Consider the following 23,407-nt stretch of genomic DNA (forward strand, 5'->3'; position numbering starts at 1 on the left):
TTAATGAAGACATTGAACAGTATGGGTCCCAGGACAGAGCCTTGAGGGACCCCACTGGTTACAGGGCACCATGATAATAAATTCAGGCTTTAGTCAGACAGAACAGGTTTGCTTCCTGTCCCACAGCTAAACTGTAATGGGACAGGCACAGGGAAGTTCTTCCTGAATTGAAATGAGGAATCTCTTTCCCAGTCCCTGAAGACTTTAGACAGGAAGACTATGGCACTGATTGCCAAGAAAAGACATTGGAAAGGGAAAAAAGCAGATTTTGAGGCCTCCAGCGGAAAACAGGTGATGAACTTGGGCTTACTGAAGGAAGAAATGGCATAGAATCATACCATTCAGAACCTCGAGAGGTAGAAAAACACCAACAGAGTTCTCAAGGGGTTATTAGGAATCTCAGGATAAGGTGCTTGACTTGCTGGTGTCATACCCATGCACAACCCCAGCAAACCCGTTATTTCAAAGATGCTTCTGTAATTAAATCATCTGGTTTTGTTTTAAGTGCAATTCTGGTTTTGTTTTTAAAGTTTATTCAGACCTATAATAAAACATGCAAAAGACAAAAGGGAGAGTTCTCTGGGGAATTATGAAAAACAACATGAAAAGGGAACAAAAATTAAGCTCACTTTAACTTTGGACTTTGTCTCTTCATCTTCAGCATCTTCACTTTCTTCTGATGGTTCTTTGTTCAGTGCAGAGTAATCTTCTAGAAGGGTGTCAAACAGCACTATCCGCTTATTCTTGAAGAAGCCATAAAAATAAGCATTGCTATGAGAAGAGCGCTTCGAGCCTAGTGGAGGAAATTTACATTAAAAACAAGGGTCAAAACACTTTGTGCTACCTCCTATTCACTAGACCTCTCAGGGGAGTCCTCTCATTACATAAACTGGCATGGATTCATTGCAAAAGTTAGATTGCATATGCAGAACACAGAAGAACTCTCTCGCTGGATAACTTATAACCCTCCTTTTGCTCTGAACCTGCCTCCTTCATTCTTTGTCAATTCCAAGACAATTATTTAAGACATTTTTTTCTGCTGGAAAATGCAAATAAATATTTTCCTTTTTGTTGGAAAGTACTTACTAAAGACTAAATCCTTGGTATATTTTGGGGGAAAAAAACCTGTTAAAAAACACCTGTATTTCATTATTACGTGGAGTAACTTTTCGTACCATTTGGAACTACAATACTAACGCCACCCATAAAAGCTGGTCCAAAGCACTATGAGTTCGGTGGAAAGACTCCCACAGCAGGCTTTTGATTAGTTACTAAGTTGGCACTATATCAAAGATCATTATAAGCAGAGTTAATTATACCAATCGGGGGGAGTGAAGGGGCATGGGTGGGGGGCTGGGCAGATCAATGCCCCCCATGGTGAGGGGGGGAAGGGGCAGGCACTGTCCAGTGGGGCAGGTGAGGGAGAACCCAAGACAGTGCTGCGGCTTGTTGTGCAGGGTGGCTCCCACTGCTGCTTGCACCTTGGGAGGGCATGGGGTGGGAGGGAAGCATGTACCCTGGATCTGTGCAGAGCAGGCAGGCTGCAGCTGCCGGCTGGAGCTGGTGCTCCCTGCGGCTCTTCTCGGTGGTGGTGGGACTCAAAGTGGGCACCAACAGCACTGCAAGGGGACTGCAGCCACCCCAAATTTCGCCACCATTCCACTCTCAGCACTGCCACCAGCTGCCTGGTGCAGCTCTGGCTCTTCCCAGCTCATGGGTGGAGGCAGGGCATTGAGCAGGGCTGCACGCAGCAGCCCCCACCCCCGGCCCATGTGGATCCAGGGGCAATCAGCCCCTCCCCCCCACCCCTGCTTGCCCTCCCAGGGTGCAAGCAGCAGCAGGAGCTGTCCCCCACCATACCCCTCCCCCCCAGATGGGCAGCCCTCTCCCACATTGCAGGGGAGTATTGATCTGCACCCCACCCCAGCCCCTTCCTTCCCACCACAATGGACTGACCAGCTGGAGGCAGCTCTCCATGCTGCTGGGCCATGCTCTTTGCTGCCTACATGCTGTGCTGCAGCTGTGTGCAGCACAGGCATTTATCAGCCAAATTATCAGCTCCATGGCGCTGGTATCCGATGCACCAAATTTTCTTTGCATCAGTACTGATCTGAGTCGGATTGATGCATCAGTGCACCTCTAAAGAACACGCTATACTTTCTTGTTTAAGGTCCTAAAGTGAGACCTAGGAGACCTGGTTTTATTCCTGGCTCTGCCAATTATTTCTTAAATAACGGTGGGCAAGATCATGATAATGCTTACATATAAGAAAACCGAATCAAGAATGTACAATCATATTACTGGACTATATTTAAATTGTCACTAAGGTACAAAGTGTTATAATACACCTTCAAGGATGTTGACAGCAATCTCATAGAAAAGGGATCCCACGTGCCTGGACAGAATGTACTAGTTTGTTTTGTTGAATGAACTGCTAAAAGAATATTTAAAAAGGTTAGCTATCTGTGGCCTCCAAATAACAACTTAAGAGCCTCACCTTCTACAACATAGACCTTAGTCAAAGGGAAGTCAATACTCTTTGCCATAACTTCAATTTCTTGTTTGAGCTCTCCCTCAGGAAGTGGAATGAATTTATCAAACAAAGGGGCGATGTAGTCCGCATAGATTGTAACAAGGACCTACAAAGCAAACACAGGTGTTAAAACAAGGCACAGAAAAATCCTGGGTGAACTAAATTGCAGTTGCTCATTAGCAAAATTAAATCTTAAAATTTGAGAATATTTCTACATTTAGTTCTTCTAATACACGTGAGGGTGGGGAGGGGGGCGTGCTGTGCGGAGCTGCCTGGCTTGGCCTAGCCTGGGTGAGGGGGCCGGCTGTTGCTGAGCCGCAGCCACTGGTGAGGACCCTGCCCCCATTGCCCAGGCTGAAGCAGCTGCATCGCAGAGCCAACCCAGGCCCCAGCGGCTGCCACTCGGTGACAGGGGAGCTGAGCCCCCTCCATGAGCGCAACCTGGCCTGGCACGTTCAGGCGATGGCTAGCCAGGCAGCAGGCTACCCAGGCTGGCTCGGAGGCACAGTGGGAGCTTGCGTGTCTACAGTGAGCCCCTGTGGTAGGCAGCTGCAGGACTCTGTGGTGAGGGGGTGGGGGAGGAGGAGGAAGAACCCCCCTCTGGGGCTGGGTATCACCACAGAGCCCCCCTCCCCGCAGCAAGGGACGAGGAAGGGGAAGAGTCCCCCTCCAGCACCACACAGAGTCCCCCTGCCTGCCTCGCAGTAGTGGGGGGGGAGGAGGAAGAGGGCATCACAACCCAACTTGTGAAACTTGATTAAAACTGGAATATACCCTCTTTTTTTTTTTTTTAAACAGGCTACATACCCTCGCATCATTTAAGGTTTGTTATCAAGGGGTTATCAGGAGAATTTTGGCTAGAGATTAGAAGCAGCTTTCTGACTATGTGGGTTGTCAAACATTGGAACAAGCTACCGAGAATAGTTGTAATATCTCCATTCCCAGAAATCTTTAAAAGTAGGTTAGACAGAAACCAAATATAAGTAATTCATAAGTAATTCCACGCCCCACCCACCTGGGATGTATGGGCAGCAAATCGCAGCTCTGCCCCAGCTCCAGTCACTGCTGCAAGATCCCAGCCCCAGAGCAGCTCCCTGCCAGTACTGCTGGGGCCAGTCTCCATGGAAACCCTGGCCCCACCCGGTCTCCAGATGTCTCCATGGAAACTGGCTGCAGAAATGCGCGTAGGGGCCGCTGGGAAATGGAGTCTGCTGCAGGCCTGATCCGGCCAATGGGCTGGACTTTGCCTGCCCACAAAACAATGAATACTGAAATTCAGTTTCTGTAATTGCACAGCAGTAAACACAGAGGGGAACAATTTGAATTATTCACCTACTAATGGGTTCTAAATTAACTAACCATTCAGAAAGAGATCAGTCTGAACAACTCAACAGGCAATGGTGTTCAAAGGCACAAAGATGGTAGCCATTTAATTTACTTATTTATATAAAACTTCATAGCCCCCAAATTTGTTTTCAATTTGCATCGGAATAAAAATGAGATATTCTGACATCCGCACAAACACACAAGAAACCCACCCCAGAAGAGCCAACAGCCCACTGACCTACCTTTCTCATATTCTGGAACAAATACCTCAACCACTCTGCTCTTGGCTGGAGTAGGCCACTTTAGAAATCCCATTAGACCCATAAATCCTTCTCACTTAATGCCTTATCAAAATGCTTTAGTATTTTTGTGAAAAACTTATTTCAATGAATTTGCATTTTTCAAAAAAAAATCACTAAGCTTTGCTATTCAATAACTTGAGCAGTGATCTAGAAAAAAAATCATTAGAATTACTTGGGCTTTGATATAGCCAAATGCAAGGTCATGCATCTAGGAGCAAAGAACAGAGATCACACTTATGATAAGACACAAGAAATGCGTCCTGGAAAACTTGAACTTAACAGTCATGATAAAAGCCAACTGTACTCTAAATCCTAGTTTCCTAGGAGTTTATGTGGTGGATGACACAGCAAATGCAACATCTGGATGTATAAACTGGAGAATTAAACTGCCTTACTTTCTAAACCAAAATGTTAAAAAAAAAAAAAAATTCAACTGATACACAATTGCATTATAATAAAGATTGAGAGATTTGAATGTTTCTTCTGTGTACTGTATTCTGCAAAGAAACTAGGATTTGAAAGACAAAAAAATGTATCTCCACACTCACCAAAGAAACAACCAATGTGAAAAGCCAGGCATAAATGAAGAAGTAGTCTCCCCCTATTTTAATAATGTAAAGCAGAAGAGATGTCACCGGTAATAGAATACACTGTGTCACAACAAACTTCTTGATGGCATCCTTAAAAAAGAATCCCAGTGTCTGTAAAGAAAGGATATTCATATTGTAAGTATTACTGTACTACAGCAAGTTAACGAATTGGATGGCTGCCTCATGTTCAGAAACTACCATAGGCTATAAGTAGATTGCATCAATACATAATGGGAAATACTCTGAGATCAGGCAGAAGGAATCTCCAGGTCCTAAACCAAGGCAGTTACAGATCTGTCCACCTGGCATTTTCAGTAAAATACTGATGCAATGCAGAAAGATTGTTTTTATAGTCTATCCCAACCATGTAGTTGGCTCCAGTAAAAGGTACCACCCACAAAAATCCTCGGCTCTTGCATATTTCCTTGACCATCATGCCTACAACATCACTAAAACTGATTTGGTAGTGTTCAAGAGAGTTATTTCAATACAAGTATATTCTACAATACCTGCTGATTGAAGCCATGTTTCTCCTCTATAACGAATGTATTATACAGACTCCATGGTAGGCCCGTCACTGCACTGAAGAGCGTAGCAAGCAGCAAAAACACCAATGACTGAACAATCTAAATGCAAGAAAGAGAATTCCTACTTGTAAATCTTCTACATCAGTGTTATTCCTCTTACTACCAATAGTAATACTGCTCTTACCACCCATAGTGGATGTAATGGCAATAGTGTAAATGGAACTGGCTAGCTGCTAAAGACAGAGAGAAATGCAAGCTAAATATAAGGCAATTATTATTTATTTTTTGTACCACTGGAAGGCCTCTTAGAGATATGTAAATTTGGAGAGGACCTGGTGGGGGAAGCATTTATCATGGCTGTGAGGACAGAAAGGGTAAGGGGCACTTTTGCTGAGAACTATGACCTTGGATTCCCCTTCCTAGAAAGATGGCACGGGACTTGTGGAGGGATAGCAAGATATCTGTGGAAGTTTATCTACATCAGAGTTATGTCACTGAGCAACCCAGTGCTAGTATGATTTAATACAATGGTGCTCAAGCTCTGGCCTGTAGACTGAAACTGAAAGGGGCTGCACCATCAGCCCAAAATGCTCCCCACGGGTCTGGAAATCTGGCTTCTAGAGCTGTGGCAATTAATGTTACTGCTGCTTCCCTGGCACCAAAGTTCTGGACCTGTGGGGAGCCCTGCAGGCCTAATGACACAGACCCCTGCACTGGACCACTGTGGTGCCTGGGGCTGGGCAGCAACTAGATCCTAAGGGCCCTATTGCACTGATAAGCTAACCTGCACTGATAAGCTAACCCTGCACACCAGCCCTACACTGTATCAGAGTCAAAGACCATCACACCTGAAGGATTCAACCCTCAGTCTGGCCTTGCACCACTTATCCAGCTCACAGGGACAAAAGGTTGTGCACCACAGATCTAATAAACAAGCAGGCATAAAAGTGACAGGTTAAAGATACCATAAGACCCATGAGTCATAGGCCCCTGCTACCTCACACGTTATGCATTTAAATGGTTAACCATGCAATAAATTTAGACCAGCAACACACACTAAGTAATTATCACACCATGAAAATGATTATCCAGCTATGGAAAGAGCCAACCAGCTACAAATGTTAGTGCTTGAAAATGTGCAACTCTATAGCTGGTTTCTATCCAGCTTTAACTTGAACATGTAGCAGGGCCCTTAGGAAACAATGACCAGTGTGCTCTGAGAGTAGGTAGGGGTTTACTGAAAGCACAGCATATTGTTCAAGCTCAGACCAACCCAAGCAGTGCCCTCAAAAATGAGATCTGCTGGTAAGGGCCAAAGCACATTTCTCTTAAATGATTCATATTTGTGTTCAGCAGCTTACAGATTTTGAATACAGCTTTTCCCTGGTCCTGTTGTAACCTGGGCTTTCCAACTAGTCATCTAGGTACAGTGACACATGCCCTAGCATCTGTAGCAGGCAGTGAGGCATCCTCTGAAGAACCTTATATCTACACATAGGCTAAAGGAGCATTTTCTGTACTTGAATTACTTGTGTCCCATAAAGAACCTGAGGAATCTGAAGGGATTTGCCTTGTGGCAATGAGCGTTCCTTAAGTCAAGATGAGTGCCAGTCTTCTTGGGAAAGAAGAATGACAACTCTTCCTCCCATGTTCTTGAAGGCCATCTCTTTCTACTGCTGAAAGGAAAGGATTCAGCTCCTTTAGATCAGGAGTCAGCAACCTACAGCCCATGGACCACATCCAGCCTGCAAAGAAGTTGACTCCAAGCCTACAAAGGTCTGACGTGGCCCAGGGGATCAGGCAAAATACAGCTGTGCCAAGCCACCTGTATCCTTCACAGCACTCTCCTCTCTGCTGATCTCCTGTGCCTGTGTTTACCCTTGATGCAGAGTGGCCAAGCACTTGTGGGGGGGGTAAACATAGGTGGCTTGAGTGCTCTGGCATGTTCAGAGTTGTGGCCCATGACAGAGGGCCAGGTCAAAGGCTCTGACCCAGCCAAAGACTGCCAAATCCTTCTCTAGATGAAAGGAGGAGGAAGTAGGCCTGACTCGAAACTGAATGGAACATCAGTCATTCAGTCTTTAGCAGGCAGTGACCAAAAAGAAATATGCTGCTTCTTGTAACAAGGCAGGTGTTAATGTCTAAGGGGGGTTAGGGAAAAAGTTCTCTTTTTTGACTGGTTATCCCATAGCTGCAAGTATCCTACCCCTTCCCCTAAAGTAGCTGGTGCTGTTTACTGTCAGCATGGATAACGGATTAGATAAAATCGTTGTTTAATCCTGTATAGCAATTCTTACATTCAGTCTCAATAATATTAACATGGTCTCCTTCAGAGGCAAAGGAGGGTCTAAGCCAGTTCTCCACTCACTGTATACCACACAAGTAAGTTCTTACTGAATGACTCAAAATGAAGTAGAACTTAATTACCAGCCTGAACCATAGTCCACAGAAGTCACCAGAATCTTTCTACCAACTTTGCTGGTGTTAACTCAGCCCTATACCTAGGGCTATTCAACAAAAGGTAGATTTTAGCAGAAGGAATCCTAGAACTATGGAAGAACGATGTTGGGATATGTAATCACCATGGCAAGTGACTGCCATGTTAAAATTCAAAGGCAAGACCCTGAAGGAAGACAATGTTTTCAAGCTTAATATACATATTTTCAGAATTTTTCTGTTTTTGAAGGCCTTCCTGTGTCCATTCTGAGACTGCAAAAGGGTGCCATAGAAAAAACTGACAGCACCAGCTTAGTTGACTTTAGACATCAAAGACATGGTGGACGACAATTCTCTCCTCTGTAAGAGACTAGGTTGGATTTTAGATAACAAACTGAGATTCCATCTTGTCATCAATCCTCAGAAGAAATATCTAGTACTTTTATCAGACAATCACTGGACCCCCCAATCCTGCTTTTATTAAAGTAAATGAGAACAGGATCAACTTATTTTTTTAAGCACCCATAGTTTCACAACCCATTGTTTTCAAGAGCACAGTTGCCTACCTCATATTCAGGTCCAAACCCAGCACGACCAGATATTTTTTCAGACACATTCCAAAGGAAAGGAATTCCTCCACAGAGGAGAATCAACTATAAGAGCAAATACATAGAAACACAATATAAAAGCAGGTATTATCTCAGAGTACAAAATCATGTTGACCAGGTAAGTATTTTAAAGGCAACTTGGAAAAGTCTTATAGTCACAACTGGTTTTCTGAGGCTCTACAATCTGACTTTAGCATGTGTGTGTGGGGGGGGGGGGGGGAGGTTGTGTACTCTACACTTCTTAAAATTCAGATCGCAAATATGGGTCCCAATTAGGTCATCTCATCTGAAACATTTTGGCCGGATAGTTCAGCTTCTAACTTTTTAGATTCTCAAGGATTATTAGAATAAAGCTTGAAACAACATCCACCCAATATAATCTCCTGTCCTAAAAGGATTCTGGAGTCAGACCCCTTAAGGTTCAAATGAATGCCATTATTGCATTATCCTGCTGGGAGATCACAGAATTGTCCATCTTCAAGACCCTTTTGCATCCTGAGAGCAGGTTATCCAAAACATACAGGAGCAAACAAAAAGGGGCAAGCCTTGGAGATCTCCCATAATTTATACCTCCTCTGAAAGACTCAAGTCAAACTGTACAATGCTCAATTTCTCCCACATCAACTGATTTTGATCTGGGATTTGAACATCTGAGTGCAGTAATTTCAAACCCAAATCTTAAACCCTTGCACCATGGTTTTTCCAATCTAGAGGGCAAGGTTAGGGAAGCACCACAGCCAGCAGCCTTCTGGAGGCCATATAGAAGAGAGAACTACACAGAAAAGAATGTACCAAAGAAAAGGTAATAAACAGGGCTAGTGATAGCAGAGAACTTCTAGTCTCATCACCCCCAGCACTAGGTGAGGGGCAGATCCAGCAGAGAGTACTGGGATAGGCAAAAAAGGCACAAGAAAAGTCTGAATAATTATGAACCAAAGCAGAACTTTGCAGGGCTGGCCCTGGCTGTGAAACCTGAAGAGGAAGAAAAGGTGCTACAAAATCACATAGGCTGTGAACAGAACTGCAGGCTGAGGCAGTTCTCCGTGGCTGTCAGTGTTCCCAATGAAACAGTGCCTAACTCCCTATTTCAAGGGCATGAGATAGCTAAACACAAAGGCACTTTTGAAGGGGTTCATAGCATCCAAATGAGCTGGCAACATCCACCCCTTGTTCAGAGCACTGAAAGAGCAAAACAAGCTAGCATCCTTCTGAACACAAATTCACAATCTCATTGGCAAGCTCCAAATGAGACCCTTGGCTTTAGATCTGCAAGCCCTAATTTCCAACTTTACAAGTTTATGAAGGGGATTAATGATATTATTTATTTGCTTAAGATAACAGGGGACTAGATTCAATGATCCACAATGTTCTTTCCAATCCTATGTATATCGCTATGAAAACCAGAGAGTGGCTGTTTGAGCACTTGATATCTATATCAGTTTGCAGAACTTATTCACTTTTTTGTTTTTTTGGGAGTGGTACCATGATACTATCTGTCCATTAATAATACCACTATTCACTGTTGCATGACAAGAGAAAAGTAGTACAAGTCTCATTTTACCAAAAATGTCAGAGATACTCATGAACATCAGTATATACCAAGAACTATAAACATATAGGTCACACAATTCATAGAACCACAGAAAATGAGGGTTGGAAGGGACCTCAGGAGGTCACATCTAGTCCAACCACCTGCTCAAAGCAGGACCATCCCCAACTAGATCATTCCAGCTGAGAGCTTGTCTCTCTGGGTCTTAAAATCCTCTAAGGATGGAGAATCCACAGCCTCTGGGTAGCCATGCTCCAAAATTTGCCATAAAATTCATGTAAAACATTCAACATGGAGAAATCAAGAAATTAACTGTGTTACCTTATGTTCTATAGTGTATTGCAAAAGTCTTTGATGCTACACGGTTTCACAAGAACACTATTTCCCATCTTGTTTTATAATTATTTCTGCATCCTTATAAAAATAAATGTTTTACGCTATTATTTTAATAACAGATTTATAATATAATTTAGTTGTTACTTTGGGAGCCACACTTCTAGAGGGCAACAGGTAAAAATATTATTTTTGCACACGTAAAATAATATTTTTCAAAAGAATCTCTGTACAGAGTAATTTACAGCAATATAGTTTAACAATATTTTATTTCACATTTAGTTTTATATAATTATGAAATGTTTATGCAACTTATTCTTAAAGATCTCAACCAATAAATGTCCCAAAACACTGGATGCAACTATCTTCTAACATGATTATCTTTCTATCGTTAAGTTAACCTAACCTAAAAATAACCCTTCCCCACCTCCACAAAGACATAAAAATGTAAAAACCTAAGATAATATTACAAAGGGATATTTTAAATGACATAACATAATGGAAATGCAGTAAGTGATATCAAGCAGGCACAATTATACATAAATATTAAGCTATTTTTATACAGCTAATTTAATATGGCAACTGACAATGTATACTTCCTTATAAGTCACAGTTCATTGATTACATTTTACTGTGCAGTTTTATTGTCACAAAATTCACTTTTTTCTCCACTATAACACTTTAAGATGCTACATATTATTTTATTTAAGAAACGATATGTAATAATGTAATTACAGGCCTAACTTAAGTTATACCTGGAAGAGGACAGTTAAAACTGTATAATCAACCTTTGCATTCCTTGTGTTTTTTAAAGTAAAAATTCAATACAAATGCACACATACTGCTGGTGTGGAGGGGCGCAGGAAGGTGAGGCACAGAACAAGCCTAGCAAACTTGCAAGTTCCATTGATAATGCATTACTACTTGGTCAAAATATGTTTCTGTTTGTATTCTCCCTTCTAGGAGGGAAATACGGGAGGTAACGCATAAATAAGTAGATTGCGGTTATGAGTGTCTTCGTATTTGGCGGCAGGGGGCGGGTTGTGAAGAGGAGGATGGTGTGACCATTTTTGTGTTGGCTAAACAAGTTGCGTTTAATACAGCAAGACAGCTAGTAATAATAGAGTTATAGTAAAATTTCTCAATTTTAGCTAAATGCTGCACTTCTATACTGAATTGGTGAGAGCACTGGCCCTAGAACTCCATAGTAACATTAAAAGTCAGATGTTTTATATTCATATACAAGTTACAAAGATAAGCATTGTATAAATCTGAAAGCAGTTCAGGTACTTACAGTGCCTTCCACCTCCGAATACAGTCCTGACCAAAAACTGAAAGTACTTTTATCCAATTGATACAGACGAGATTTCTCAAATGTTTCCGAATCCATAATCTGTCCTAATTCCCATGGTACATGGGTTGTTGTTCTGTACACCCTCCTCTGAAATAGCAAGGGAGATGACTTAATAAAATTTTATATCAGATTATTTACTTGTATTTCAACAGTCAAATTGCAAAATCCAGAACACTTTTATGCACAGGTCATCATGTAAGTCTATCAAGGTAACAGTCTGTTCTTGACTGACTAATTCTCCATCAAACCACAAATGCAATTTCAGACCAAGAACTGACAGATGTGTTTATATTCATTCCTAGCCTTTAAAAATATACACAAAAATAATTTTCTATAAATATCACAGAAATAGCTTCCAGTCCAGAACATGAGTTCTGGAACTGTAACAATGTAGAATGCCAATCAAAGGGAATTTTCCCTTCTGATGCACGTGTGGGACTCCCAATGACTTTGCTGAGAACGTCAAGTGCAGAAGTATGGCTCAAATATCATAAACCAGGGCTTTCATTTCACTTATGGGAAACAGAATTTCCCCCCCGTTCTTTAATGATGTATTTGAATCTATAAGAACACAAGTATGTTTACAGTTGTCTACTAGGCTAAGGAGACCTCAACTGTCCTGTCTTTCACTGCATACCTCCGTAGAGACAAGTGACAGGCAGCTCCTACCAAAAACTTTCGTGCAAGCATGAAAACCAGAACTGAAGACAGTGCCTAGTAAAAGGCTTGCTGATGCCATCAGCAACAACAATGCTTTCTGCTTTCACCTTAATAGTCCCTTACTTATGATGTTCTCTTTCAACCACTTCCAGCTGGTATGTATGTTCAGCCAGTGAGTCACATTTTGGAATCAAAGTCATGCTTTCCACAATATGGTCCCCCAGTCTTCACGTATGACTTGCCATGTCATTCATCAAGGAACAAAGAAGGCATGTGGCCTTAATAAAACACTTAAGGCTCGAAGAAGGTCACATTCCCAAACAATACAGATGAGTACAAAAAAAAATGAACCGTCTTTATAACAACAACAAAGCAAAGGTACCAAAGCTGGCAAGGGACAACAGGGAATTGTTAGGTGGTTGCTCTGAGAAGAATTTTAAAGGGGGGAGATGGATCAGAGTGGATCAAATGGAAATGACAAGATAACACTCCTCAGAGTTTTTCATTTTATGTGCTTTTTGGTTTTGAGATTGTTTGCCAGATAATAAATAAGGAAGAGACATTACAGGGATCAAAGCTTGAATCCTGTTACCTACTACACTGGCAATATATGCAGCTTCTTCAACTGTGCTGCCAAAGACTTTATATTTTCTTCCTTATCATTGGCTAAAGATACTGAAGTAGCATTAAGTGTAATAAAAAATCCCTATGGGACCTACCAGAAATACTTGCTTGCTACATCTGATGTCAAATACTAGCTTCCCAGAGGGGGGGGAAACTCAACAAGCAAACAACCACCACTACCCACACACACACACACACACATCCTCTGAAACCTTTTTTAAGGCCACTTCTAAAGTCTATTAATATGGAGCAGGCAGGGGTATCAAGGATGCAGCCCACAGGCCTGGTTTGCCCCAAGGAGCCATCTGGCTCACAGGGCTCTTACAGGGGCAGGGCAAGTGTGGGCGTGGCTTGCTCAAATATCATAAACCAGGCTTTCATTTCACTTATGTGGCAAATTCCCAGCTAAGGCCGGGTAGGTGCAAGCATTGCCCAGTCAGGGCCGGGTGGGCGCAAGGAGAGATGAGGCGGAGGCTCCTGCTGCTGCGAGCTGCTTGTGTGGCTGCTCAAACAGCGATTCGTGCTGCTGTTCTCACTGCTGGTCTGGCAGGGCATGTGCCTTCGGATCTGTGTGGGGTGAGGTGGGCGCAGAGCTGACCCAAGCAGAGTGTGGGGCACTGCCCCTGTTCTGAACCCACGTGCCCCAGACCTGAAGAAGCTGCCACTGCCATTTGTAGCAGGGGGGTGAATGGGAAGCAAATGCCCGGATGTGAAGCAAGTAGTGGCAGCATGGAGTCGCCTCAGCTGCTCTGCCCAGCTCCACAGGGCCCCTCAAAACGCAGGGCCCAGGGTAGCCACACTAATTCACTGCCCCCAGGATTGGCCCTGGGCAGGCAGGATGGGCTTCACTGGGCTGCACGGTCAAGCAGCAGTGTCTGGGAGGATGGCAAGTTTTCAGGTGGCTGCAGCCTCCCCATGGCCCCCGCTCCGCTGCCTGCTCACTCTCCTGCAATGCACTGCTGCTGCCTGCCCAACCAGGCCAGACTGGGCACTGGACAAAGCTGTGGGGAGGTGGGGGCCGCTTTTCTGCAGGCAGCACAGCAGCTCCACTTCATGCCTGTCCTGCCCTAGCTGGGCAGGCAGCGGCAGGTCATGGGGAGGGTTGTGTGCCTGCGGAGAGGGGGCACGGGGAGGCTGCAGCCACCTGAAAATTTGCCATCTGCCTGGAGTGTAGCCCAGTGCAGCCTAGCCCTCCTGCCCCACCCCACCCCGTACAGATTGAAGGCACAAGCCTCCCCATGTCCTCCTGCACCAGCAGCAAGAGCAACGGCATGAACTGCCGGTGGAGAAGTCACACAAGCAGCTCGCTGCAGCAGGAATCTTTGCCTCTACCTCCTTGTGCCTGCCCGGCCCTGGCTGGGCAGCACTTCTTACTACAGTCCCTCCCTCACCATGGGGAGCGCTGATCTGCCCCCCCCTGCACCTTCCCTTCCCCCACAACACAACCAGACACACCAGCTGCAGGCTGCTGCATCCAGCATCTTAAAGGAACCAATCTCCCGTTCATAACGCTGCTCCTGTGGGAAAACTGGTCCCGACTCATGACGTTTGGACTTGATGCGGTTTTCAAGTCTGAGGCTACCTGCACATGGCCTTTGTACCCGCAGTATGTCTGCTACATATATACCGACTGATGCTCCAGCCAGGCCAGAGACAAGAAGGGCGGCTGATGAACTGCAATAAAGGCCACACGTGAGTGTGACTCATTACCCTCATATTTGAATTTTTTAAAAAGGCACGTGACAACAGTGGAGCGTCCCAGGGAGGAGAGCTGGGCTCCGCCTCTCCCGGCAGTGGAGTGGGGTTTCCAGCAGGCTCCGCAGCACTTCGAAGTGCCGGCGGGGCCCTGCTGGCGGTTGGAGGGGAGCCCAAGGAGACTGGGCTGCACCACGCAGCTCCCTCGGCGCGGACGAGCGGCCCGGGCCGCCCCCAGGCTTGGCAGGAGAAGGCACGTGAGGCCGAAGGAGCGAGTCCCGCCGCCGCCGCCCCCCCGGGCCCGGGCCCTCACTGACCTGCCGGTGCGCCAGGAAGGCCTCCCACAGGTAGACGGCCCAGGAGAAGAGCAGCACGGAGCAGAAGATCCGCTTCTCCACCGGCAGCTCGGCCCACAGCTCCCACGGCAACGGCAGCGCCATGGCTTACCCGCGCAGCCGGCGCCGCTTCCGGCTTCCGCCCGCGGTGCACCCCTCACACCAGTCCGGCCGCACTCGCTCGACCCCGCGTCAGCCTTAGCGCCACAGCCACCACTTCCGGCCCGTGTCATTGCGAACCGGCTCCCCGTCCTCGCCCCACTTCCGGGGGGGGGGTGTTGCATCCAAACGCTTCCCCGCGCCACGGCACGATTGTGACCGTGTTCGTAGGATCACTGCAACTTTACACTCAATGCTAGGCACAGGGTTCAAAACGCACGGTCGTTTTTGAGGCAGGTAATTGATGCAGTATATGTAAAATTGCTTAAGGCAGATAATTGATGCAGCATATGTATATGGAAAACCCAAGTGTGGGGGTGGGTTTTACAACCCCCAGAACTCAGGAAGTCTTAACCAACTTCTGTACCTGCTGCCAGGGCTCTTTCCTGACACTTGCCTCCAAATAAAGAAATGCTTCAGCTTTGCAACTCTCCCCAATGTGAGATGTGGGTTACCGATGAGCTATATAAAGTAAATAAGATTACTTATTTGCATATCGAGGGCATATTTTTTCAGTGTAGTATAGTTTTTCAGTAAATGTGATTAATTCTGAGCTTCCACTATGATCATTTTGTATTTGAGACCTGGCAATGCTGCCCCATGCCCAGCCTGGAGCCAGGTGTTACCTGCCTAGTGCAACCATTAATGTTTCTGTGGCCACACCCTGCTGCTAAAGCATGGCGGTGCCCAGTTTCTAACCTGTCTCGGGAAAGTTGTTCCTGGGCCCAGCTCCCCCTTGTGCTACCACAAAGCCCTTGTCTCTGTTTGTTCCCCCCTGGCCCTGCTTGTAGCAAAACCCCTTACCTACACTGCTTCCACCCCGTGCCCCCACCACCTTCCCCACACCGGGCCCCTCCCATTGGCTTCCATGTGCCATACTCCTTCCGCATATCACTGCAAAGCCTTGACTTAAGCTGCCCCCAAACTCAGTGCAAAACCTTGTGGTTTCTAAGGGACTTAAATGCTGGCTAAGCAGCACCACGAAGGAGCGAACAAGTTTCTAGATTGTAGTAGGGTGGGAGGCAGATTTTAGAAGCTGAGCTGGAGGGTATCAGACCTCAAAAGAGATCAAGGCAGGGTAATTGAAAAACTGATCTGGAAGACAGATGCACTAAAGTGGAAGGAGATTGCATGAGATAGGAGAAGACAGGCTGCTAAAGTAAAGCAGTTATAGGCCCTAGAGGCTTGGGGGAGGGGGTTGAATGTTCCCTGGATCAGAGCTACAATAAGCAAGCCTTTTGTGGTATGGTATTGGACACAAAGTGCCCTTCTTCAGGTCTGGAAACTGTGCTTCTAGATTGGAGAAATGGCACTTTGCATCCAACAGCTCACCCAATATCTTCCCCCAACTATTCTGATCAGATACTCAGATCTGATCAATACAATCCCCCTGCTCATCTGGCAGAGGGAAACAATAGTCAAGTGATAAGAGTGGACAAAGAAACAAAGCATGGAAATTTGTTGTCACCATAGGCAGGAGAACCTTAAAGGATATTTACTATTTTCTCTGCTGGAAGTGTCAAGTCACATTAAGATGCAAAGGGAGACATCTGATGAAAACAACCTGAAAGCCAGCTGGAAGAAAGGAGATCCAAAGCATATTCATAGATGCTAGGGTCAGAAGGGACCTCAACAGATCAAGTCCGACCCCCTGCCTAGGCAGGAAAGAGTGCTGGGTCAGATGACCCCAGCCAGATGCCTATCCAGTCTTCTCTTAAAGACCCCCAAGGCAGGGGAGAGCACCACCTCCCTCGGAAGCCCATTCCAGATTTTGGCCACTCTTACCATGAAGAAGTTTTTCCTGATATCTAGCCCTAAATCTGCTCTCTGTCAGTTTCTGACCATTGTTCCTTGTTACCCCAAGAGGCGCCCTGGTGAACAAAGCATCTTGGATCCCTTGCTGCGTTCCCCTAATACATTTGTCGGCAGCCACAAGATCACCTCTCAGCCTTCTCTTGCGGAGGCTGAAGAGGTCCAGGTCCCTCAGTTTCTCCTCATAGGGCTTGTCCTGTAAGCCCCTAACCATATGAGTGGCCTCCTCTGGACCCTCTCGAGTCTATCAACATCCTTCTTGAAGTACAACACCCAAAACTGGACACAGTACTCCAACTGTGGTCTGACCAGTGCCACATAGAGAGTAAGTATCACCTCCTTGGATCTATCTGTCATTCATCCACTCATGCATGACAAAGTGCGCTTAGCTTTGCCGATGATTTCATCACACTGACGACTTATGTTCATCTTAGAGTCCACTATGACTCCGAGATCCTTTCCACCTCTGTGTTGCTGAGAGGGTCACTTCCCAGCCACTAGGTGTGCTGGATATTTCTGTGCCCTACATGCAGCACTTTGCACTTGTCCCTGTTGAACTGCATCCTATTGTGTACTGCCCACTAGGGCTGCACAAAACGGCACTGTTCCGTTTCACCTTCAGTTTTGACGGTTCAGTGGAACAGCGTTCTGTTTCAAATTTCATTTTGATTTGAAACAGCTGTTCTGTTCCCTTCCGTCAAAACTTAAAGGCTGTTTCGGTGCTGTTTTGACTTTCACTGGGTTTGGGGAGTCAGTCCCCCCCTCTCCCCCAAATCACAGTGTGGGGGGTGGGAGTGAGTTCAGATAGGCTGACTCTCTGCCCCGCCCCATATTGGAGAGAGGTGAACTGCTGCTCAGCTTTAGTTGATCAGAATGCAGACAGAGTAAACAGAGTATCCACAAAACGGACAAAAACGACAGGCTTCCATACTACGAGTGGACAGGACATTCCCTCGGAAGCACAAGAGGAAGGGAATCTAATAAGATTCTGAGGTTAACTGAAGAGACTGCTTGTGTGGCGATTAAGGAACTGAACAAGAGATGAATAGCTAGATTATCTTCTCAGAAGCCCACCGTGCTTTCAGGAAGGAAGCAGAAAATACTGGGAGTAAAGTGCTGGTTAAGTAGCATAAGGACCAGGTTCTAATTTTATGAGATGTTGGAATACCTGCTATGGAGAAAGGGCACTATATGATTCTGATGGCTTCCATCTTAGCTGTAGGGAAACAAGTCTCCTGGGTGGCAGATTAACTAAGGTGGCAGGAGGGCTTTCCACCTACCTTGAACAAGGAACGTGGTAACAGCGCGTTCATGGTACAGGCACTCAAATATGTAAACTAGTTTCAGGGTGCCAGCCACATGATGAATCTAAGCACTAAGGGGCACATGAAAAACATGTTTTGAATGGTCTCTATGCTTTTGCTAGGAGCATAAACTAGGAGCTGAAAATGCACATGGAAAAAAGAAATTAAAGGATTGCTATGACAAACTTGATGAGATGGAGCATATGGCTGCAACATTAAATCAATGGTTAAAAACTTGCTCTGTAAGGACAGAATGGGTCAGGGGAGTGATACTTCACATCAAAGATACATTAGCTGTTACAGATGCATAGATAACTTACAGTCATAGGACCTTGAATGTTTACTGATATAAAAAGTTCTGACTAGTAAAACTAAAGATAAAGTGCTATTGTGCACCTGCCACAGACAATTAGATCTTGCTTGAGTACAGCATAACATATCTGTAATATGTTGGAAGAAAATCAATGTTATAAATGCTTCAAATGGAAGATGCCTGCTGGACATTTAATGTTCCAGAAACCAAACCCTCAGAAATTCTAAAAATAATCATTATACAGACTTAGCACAGAAAAATCCTGCACATAACACTCATTAACTCAGGCTGGTGGACAAAGAAGAGTTAATAGTTGTTCCATAAATGTACTGTTGCTATTTAACTTTTGGAAATAGAAGATGGCATCAGCTGCTGACAGGCAGGCATGCAGCTAGACTCTTGAACAACCATCCTCCAGTCAACCACGCTTAGTACATTGTTTCTTCAGAATACTTCCTTCCTAGTCAAAGTCCTATAAAGCAGGGATGCCCCAAGCTTTTTTCTCTGCAAGCCAGACAGACAGTGCCAGCTCCACCCACACACCACATCCACCTGGTGGGCCTAAACTGGTGCATGAGGGGGGCAGAGCCATTCCTAGGGGTGTGGCAGGCAGCCAGAGTTGGGGGGGATAGGGGAGGTGGTGAGCAGCAGGAGTGTGGAGCTGATGGTACACAGTGGCGGGGCCTGTACGGCACTGTCTGTGAGGCCCCACAAAGCATAGGACCCAGGGCGCTCACCCCGATTCACACCACCCACCAGGAGTGGGCACAACTAGGGCCTGATCCAGCCACATGGCAGCAGACCTGCCTGGCTCAGCACTGATCAGACTAGCAGCAGCAGTGGTCCTGGTTTGCCAGTAGTAACAGCAGCGGCCCAGATCCAGCTTATGCCTTATCAAGCCACATAGGGCTTGAAAATTTGGCAGTGGGGCAAGCGGTGGTTCTCCGCCATCTAATTTTCTGACCCATAGGGAGCCTCATGGGCTGGATGCTATGCTGCACAGGCTAGATTTCACCTGCAGGCCAGGGTTTGAGCATCCTGCTGTACTTGAAAAGAAAGTCTCTTGCTATTTGGGAGAACTTGAAAAAAAGTACCTATGTTCTTTTGTTAATTAGCAACATGTACTTGGGAACCTACCAAAGTCACAGTTATATGATTTTCATAGAAACCTTAATTTCAGTGAGGCTCTGTGAAAAAGTACTGACTCCAAAAACATGCAGGCTCATTTAGGGGAGGGGGAGAAAGGGAATGCAAAAAAAAAAGCTGCCAGAACAAAAAGGATGGGAAGCCCTGGCATCCTGAAGCAGAGAGAGAGGGAGATGGGGGGGAAGAGGGAGCAAATCAGCTGCTGAGCTCCTGACAGTTCAGTTCAGGAGCCACATCCAAGCCAGTCGGGCCAGTGGGAGGGTTTTAGTGCTGGCTTTTGAAGCGCTCACAAGCACATGCTGCTGCTGCTACAGCATGCATGCTCCCACCTGAGAAAGAACAGGGATGAAAGCTAAGAAATCCTCCAAGGCAATCAAATATGTTTCAGCACTCGACCGTGCAAGACAATATTCTGCAGAGACCTTGCAAGCAGATGGAGGCAGAGTCTTCTGTGCTTCCTGCAGTGTAACTCTGGATGCATTGAGGAAAACCAACACAGATTGTTATTTAGAGTCTGAGGCACACATGAAGCAGAAGGCTGTTGCAGAAGTTGAAAGTCAGAGCAAGAAGCAAGGAACCACGTCCTCCCTGTTTAAAAGAACCACAGAAAGTAGCTTGCCAAGGCACGAGGCAGCATTTTCCACTCGTGGAGGCTTTCATGGCAGCAAACATCCCACGGGAGAAACTTGATCGCCCAAGTTAAGGGACTACCTGAACCAAAACATGCCAAATGCTAGCAGTTTTCTGTGTGCCAACAAGCTTTGCCAAGACTATTTCCCTGCAGCGATTGCTTCGGATGTCAGTCCACAAAGACTGCCTTGGCAGAGTATGACTCCTTCATGGTGGCCGATGAAGCCACTGACTCTCAAGGTAACTACGTGCTGCACATTTTATTTGTACCAAGGAGCTGAACAGACTGGGACACTCCTGGGTTTCAAATTGAGCCAGTCCACCTCAACACCTGTCAAATTTCTCTCCTCTCTCAAGCCATCATGAAGGTAATTGTCAGCTATAGTATAGTGACTATAACAAGATCTCAGCGTTCCTGTCTGACAATGCCATGTACACGTCAAGGCCTTCTCTGATGTGCTCCAAGGAATGCTACCCAACACTGTTCACGTCACCTGCCTTAGTAACTGACATCTGGTGCATGCAGTTCCCCAATGTGGATACTTTGGTGTCTTCTTTCAAGAAAGCCTTCCAGCACTGTCCAGGCCATAAGAACAGAGTCCATCACCAGTCAAACTGGGGACTTGCATGGCACTGTGCCGCTACCACCAGAGCCTGTGCTCGCTCACACAGTGGACTCTGTGGTTCAGTGCAGCACTGTGAGGACCTGGAAATCAAATCCAGCACAGTGCATGCTTAGGCTTCACAATCTCTTAGGGTGAGGCAACATTCAAGATCAAGTAACATTTGTGGCCAACAAAGGCACCCAGTTCATAGGGCTCCTGACATGGTTTGGAGACCAGCAGGCTGTGATCCACCATGCACACAACAAGCTGATGGATTTGAGAAGCTGGGTCAGATACGGTGCTGCAAGAACTATCAAGCTGTTCTCATGAAAACCAGCGCACAAGGGACCTGTTCCAGGCCATAGCAGTGAAGCTGAACCAGTACCTCAGGTACAACCCATCACTGCCACTGTGGTTCAGACAACCAGCTGCCCGCTTGCTTAGTGCTGTTTGATTTGGGTCCCAACCAGATGCTTGTTCTGAGTTGTGACCCTCAGCTCCTGAAAGTAATCCCAGGATGGGGGAAACAGCATGACAATGGATGTGCTAGATGCCTGTGCCTGTGTTCTGGGACAGTCTGTGGCTGGTTTCTATATATTCATGCCCTGGCAAGACATACAAGCTTGGAGGCCACTGAGCATGCCATCCCAGTGTATGGACAAGTGTTCACCCCACAGAGTGTGTGCAGTGACAGCAGCTGGGTGCAGCATGCTTGCATTTAATACCCAGCATGAACCCCTTGTCTCAAGATTAGCATTCAGTCTCAGTAAACTACTTTTTACAATGTATTTTATTAAAGTGTATATAGGTGGTATTAGTTACAATTCATGTGCATAGCTTTATTTTCATAAAATATTTCAGTTTAGAGTTTAATTAGGTGGATGTAGTTGGTATTACTTACAATCACACTGTGTATAGCTTTATTTTAATAAGATGATTCATTTTAGGCCTTAATTAAGTGCTTAGATGGCTTAATAATGTGTCAATCAATGGCTTCCATGGGCTTAATCTGGGGATTCCCCGATTAAACCTATGGAGGCCATTGATTGACACATTAAGCAATCTAAGCAGTGGTTAATGGCTTCTCCAGGCTTAATCAGGAGATTAAGTCCATGGAAGCCATTAACTGATACATTACAATCTAAGCAGTTTGGGGCCATCTGGCTGTCTGCAGGGAGGGGAAGAACTACCAGGGCCCCTCGGCCAGAGGTGTGTTTTGGGGGGGCTGTATTGTGCTCAGCCTGCAAAAATGGTGGCTGGCCCTGGGCTCGCCTGCAAAATTGCCCAGCTGCCACCTCAAGTTTTGTAGACCCCGTCTAATCCAGTTTCTCTTGCAAGCTTTCAGCAAATGACATTCTGCAGCTTCCCTGGGCAGAGAAACAAAGATCGGACAAAGGAAGAAAAGGCAGAGAAATCCTGGCCTACAGCCTACTCTCCCCTGAGGAATGACCTGCAAATCCCACAGACACGTTTGTGGCTCAAGGATTGGACTCTTCAGTCACCTCTGAGCTGTGGTAGAGATCATCCTCCAGTTGAGGGATTGCTGCTGCCAACCCCTTGGCTAACAGCAGGGAAGTTTTTCCTGATATTTAGATTAGATCTACTTTCCTACAATTCAAATCTATTCATGTCTTGGCCTGCAACAAGAACGAATTTGCTCTCCCCCTTCTTTACTGCAGCCTTTCAAATATTTGAAAGCTGCTATCATGTTCCCCATTAAATTGCCTTTTATCCAAGCTAAATAGGCCCAAGTTCCCTCAAACTTTCCTTTGTGCAGATGGCCTTTTAACCTATTTTTATCACCCAACTCTGAAACCACTCCAACTCATCCACATCATTCTTAAAATGCAGAGCTTAGATCTCCACAGTACCTGGAAGCATAACCAGCACCAAGTGGAGTGCTACAATCACCTCCTAGATCAGTGGTCTCCAACCCTTTTAACTAGGAGATCACTTTTGAAATTTAAAAGTTACCCCAGATCTACCATGCAACCCCCTCAACCCCATCCCCCCTCACTGAGCAGGTGGGGAAGGGGGGGAGGGAGAGGGGGGGCAGATGGAAGCAGAGGAAGAAAAATTATTTGGGGGCCCACTGCCCCAGCAGATTAGTCTGTGGTGAAAGGGGCAAATCAGGGCCCCAGCTCCAACTCCCTCCCTCACTGCTGGGGCCTTGATCTACCCCTTTTTCCGCCCCCCCCATGGTGGTGAGGAAGCAAGTGGGACTAGGGCTGTACAGATAGGGCAGGGTGTGGGACAGAGCTGCAAGCGACTTATCTGGGTGGGCTGGAGCTGCAGGCAGGTTTTTCCCAATGGGGTTTTTGGGCCTTACTGTGCTTGGGCCAGGCAGCAGTGGTGCTGGGAGAGGGCTACATGGGGAGAAGAGGGCTGCAGCCACCTGAAAATTCGCTGTAGCCCTCAACCCATACTCCCAGCACTGCCGCTGCCCACCCCGAACACATTGCAGCCCAGCCCAGTGCTGCTTCCCAGCCCCAGCCCGCAGACCCTGGGCGCACAGCCCCCCATGCTCGGGGGGGGAGGGGAAGGGGCAGGGAAAAGTTGCACTGGG

General features: G+C 46.1%; 1 protein-coding gene across 1 annotated transcript in view; it reads right to left on the reverse strand.

The window, feature by feature from the left end:
- Positions 1-15,015, reverse strand: part of ZMPSTE24 (zinc metallopeptidase STE24) — a 22,967-nt gene extending 7,952 nt beyond the window's left edge. The window contains exons 1-7 of the mRNA XM_019547720.1: positions 14,855-15,015; positions 11,499-11,645; positions 8,281-8,367; positions 5,261-5,377; positions 4,710-4,862; positions 2,498-2,639; positions 630-793 (exon numbers count right to left, since the gene is read on the reverse strand). Of these exons, the coding sequence (XP_019403265.1) occupies positions 630-793; positions 2,498-2,639; positions 4,710-4,862; positions 5,261-5,377; positions 8,281-8,367; positions 11,499-11,645; positions 14,855-14,977 (933 nt within the window). The 5' untranslated portion in view covers positions 14,978-15,015. The remainder of the gene's footprint in view (positions 1-629; positions 794-2,497; positions 2,640-4,709; positions 4,863-5,260; positions 5,378-8,280; positions 8,368-11,498; positions 11,646-14,854) is intronic.
- Between the last annotated feature and the right edge of the window lie 8,392 nt (positions 15,016-23,407).

Source organism: Crocodylus porosus, unplaced genomic scaffold (genome assembly GCF_001723895.1).
Source record: "Crocodylus porosus isolate Cpor-Errol unplaced genomic scaffold, CroPor_comp1, whole genome shotgun sequence".
In the NCBI taxonomy this organism is placed as follows: Eukaryota; Metazoa; Chordata; order Crocodylia; family Crocodylidae; genus Crocodylus; species Crocodylus porosus.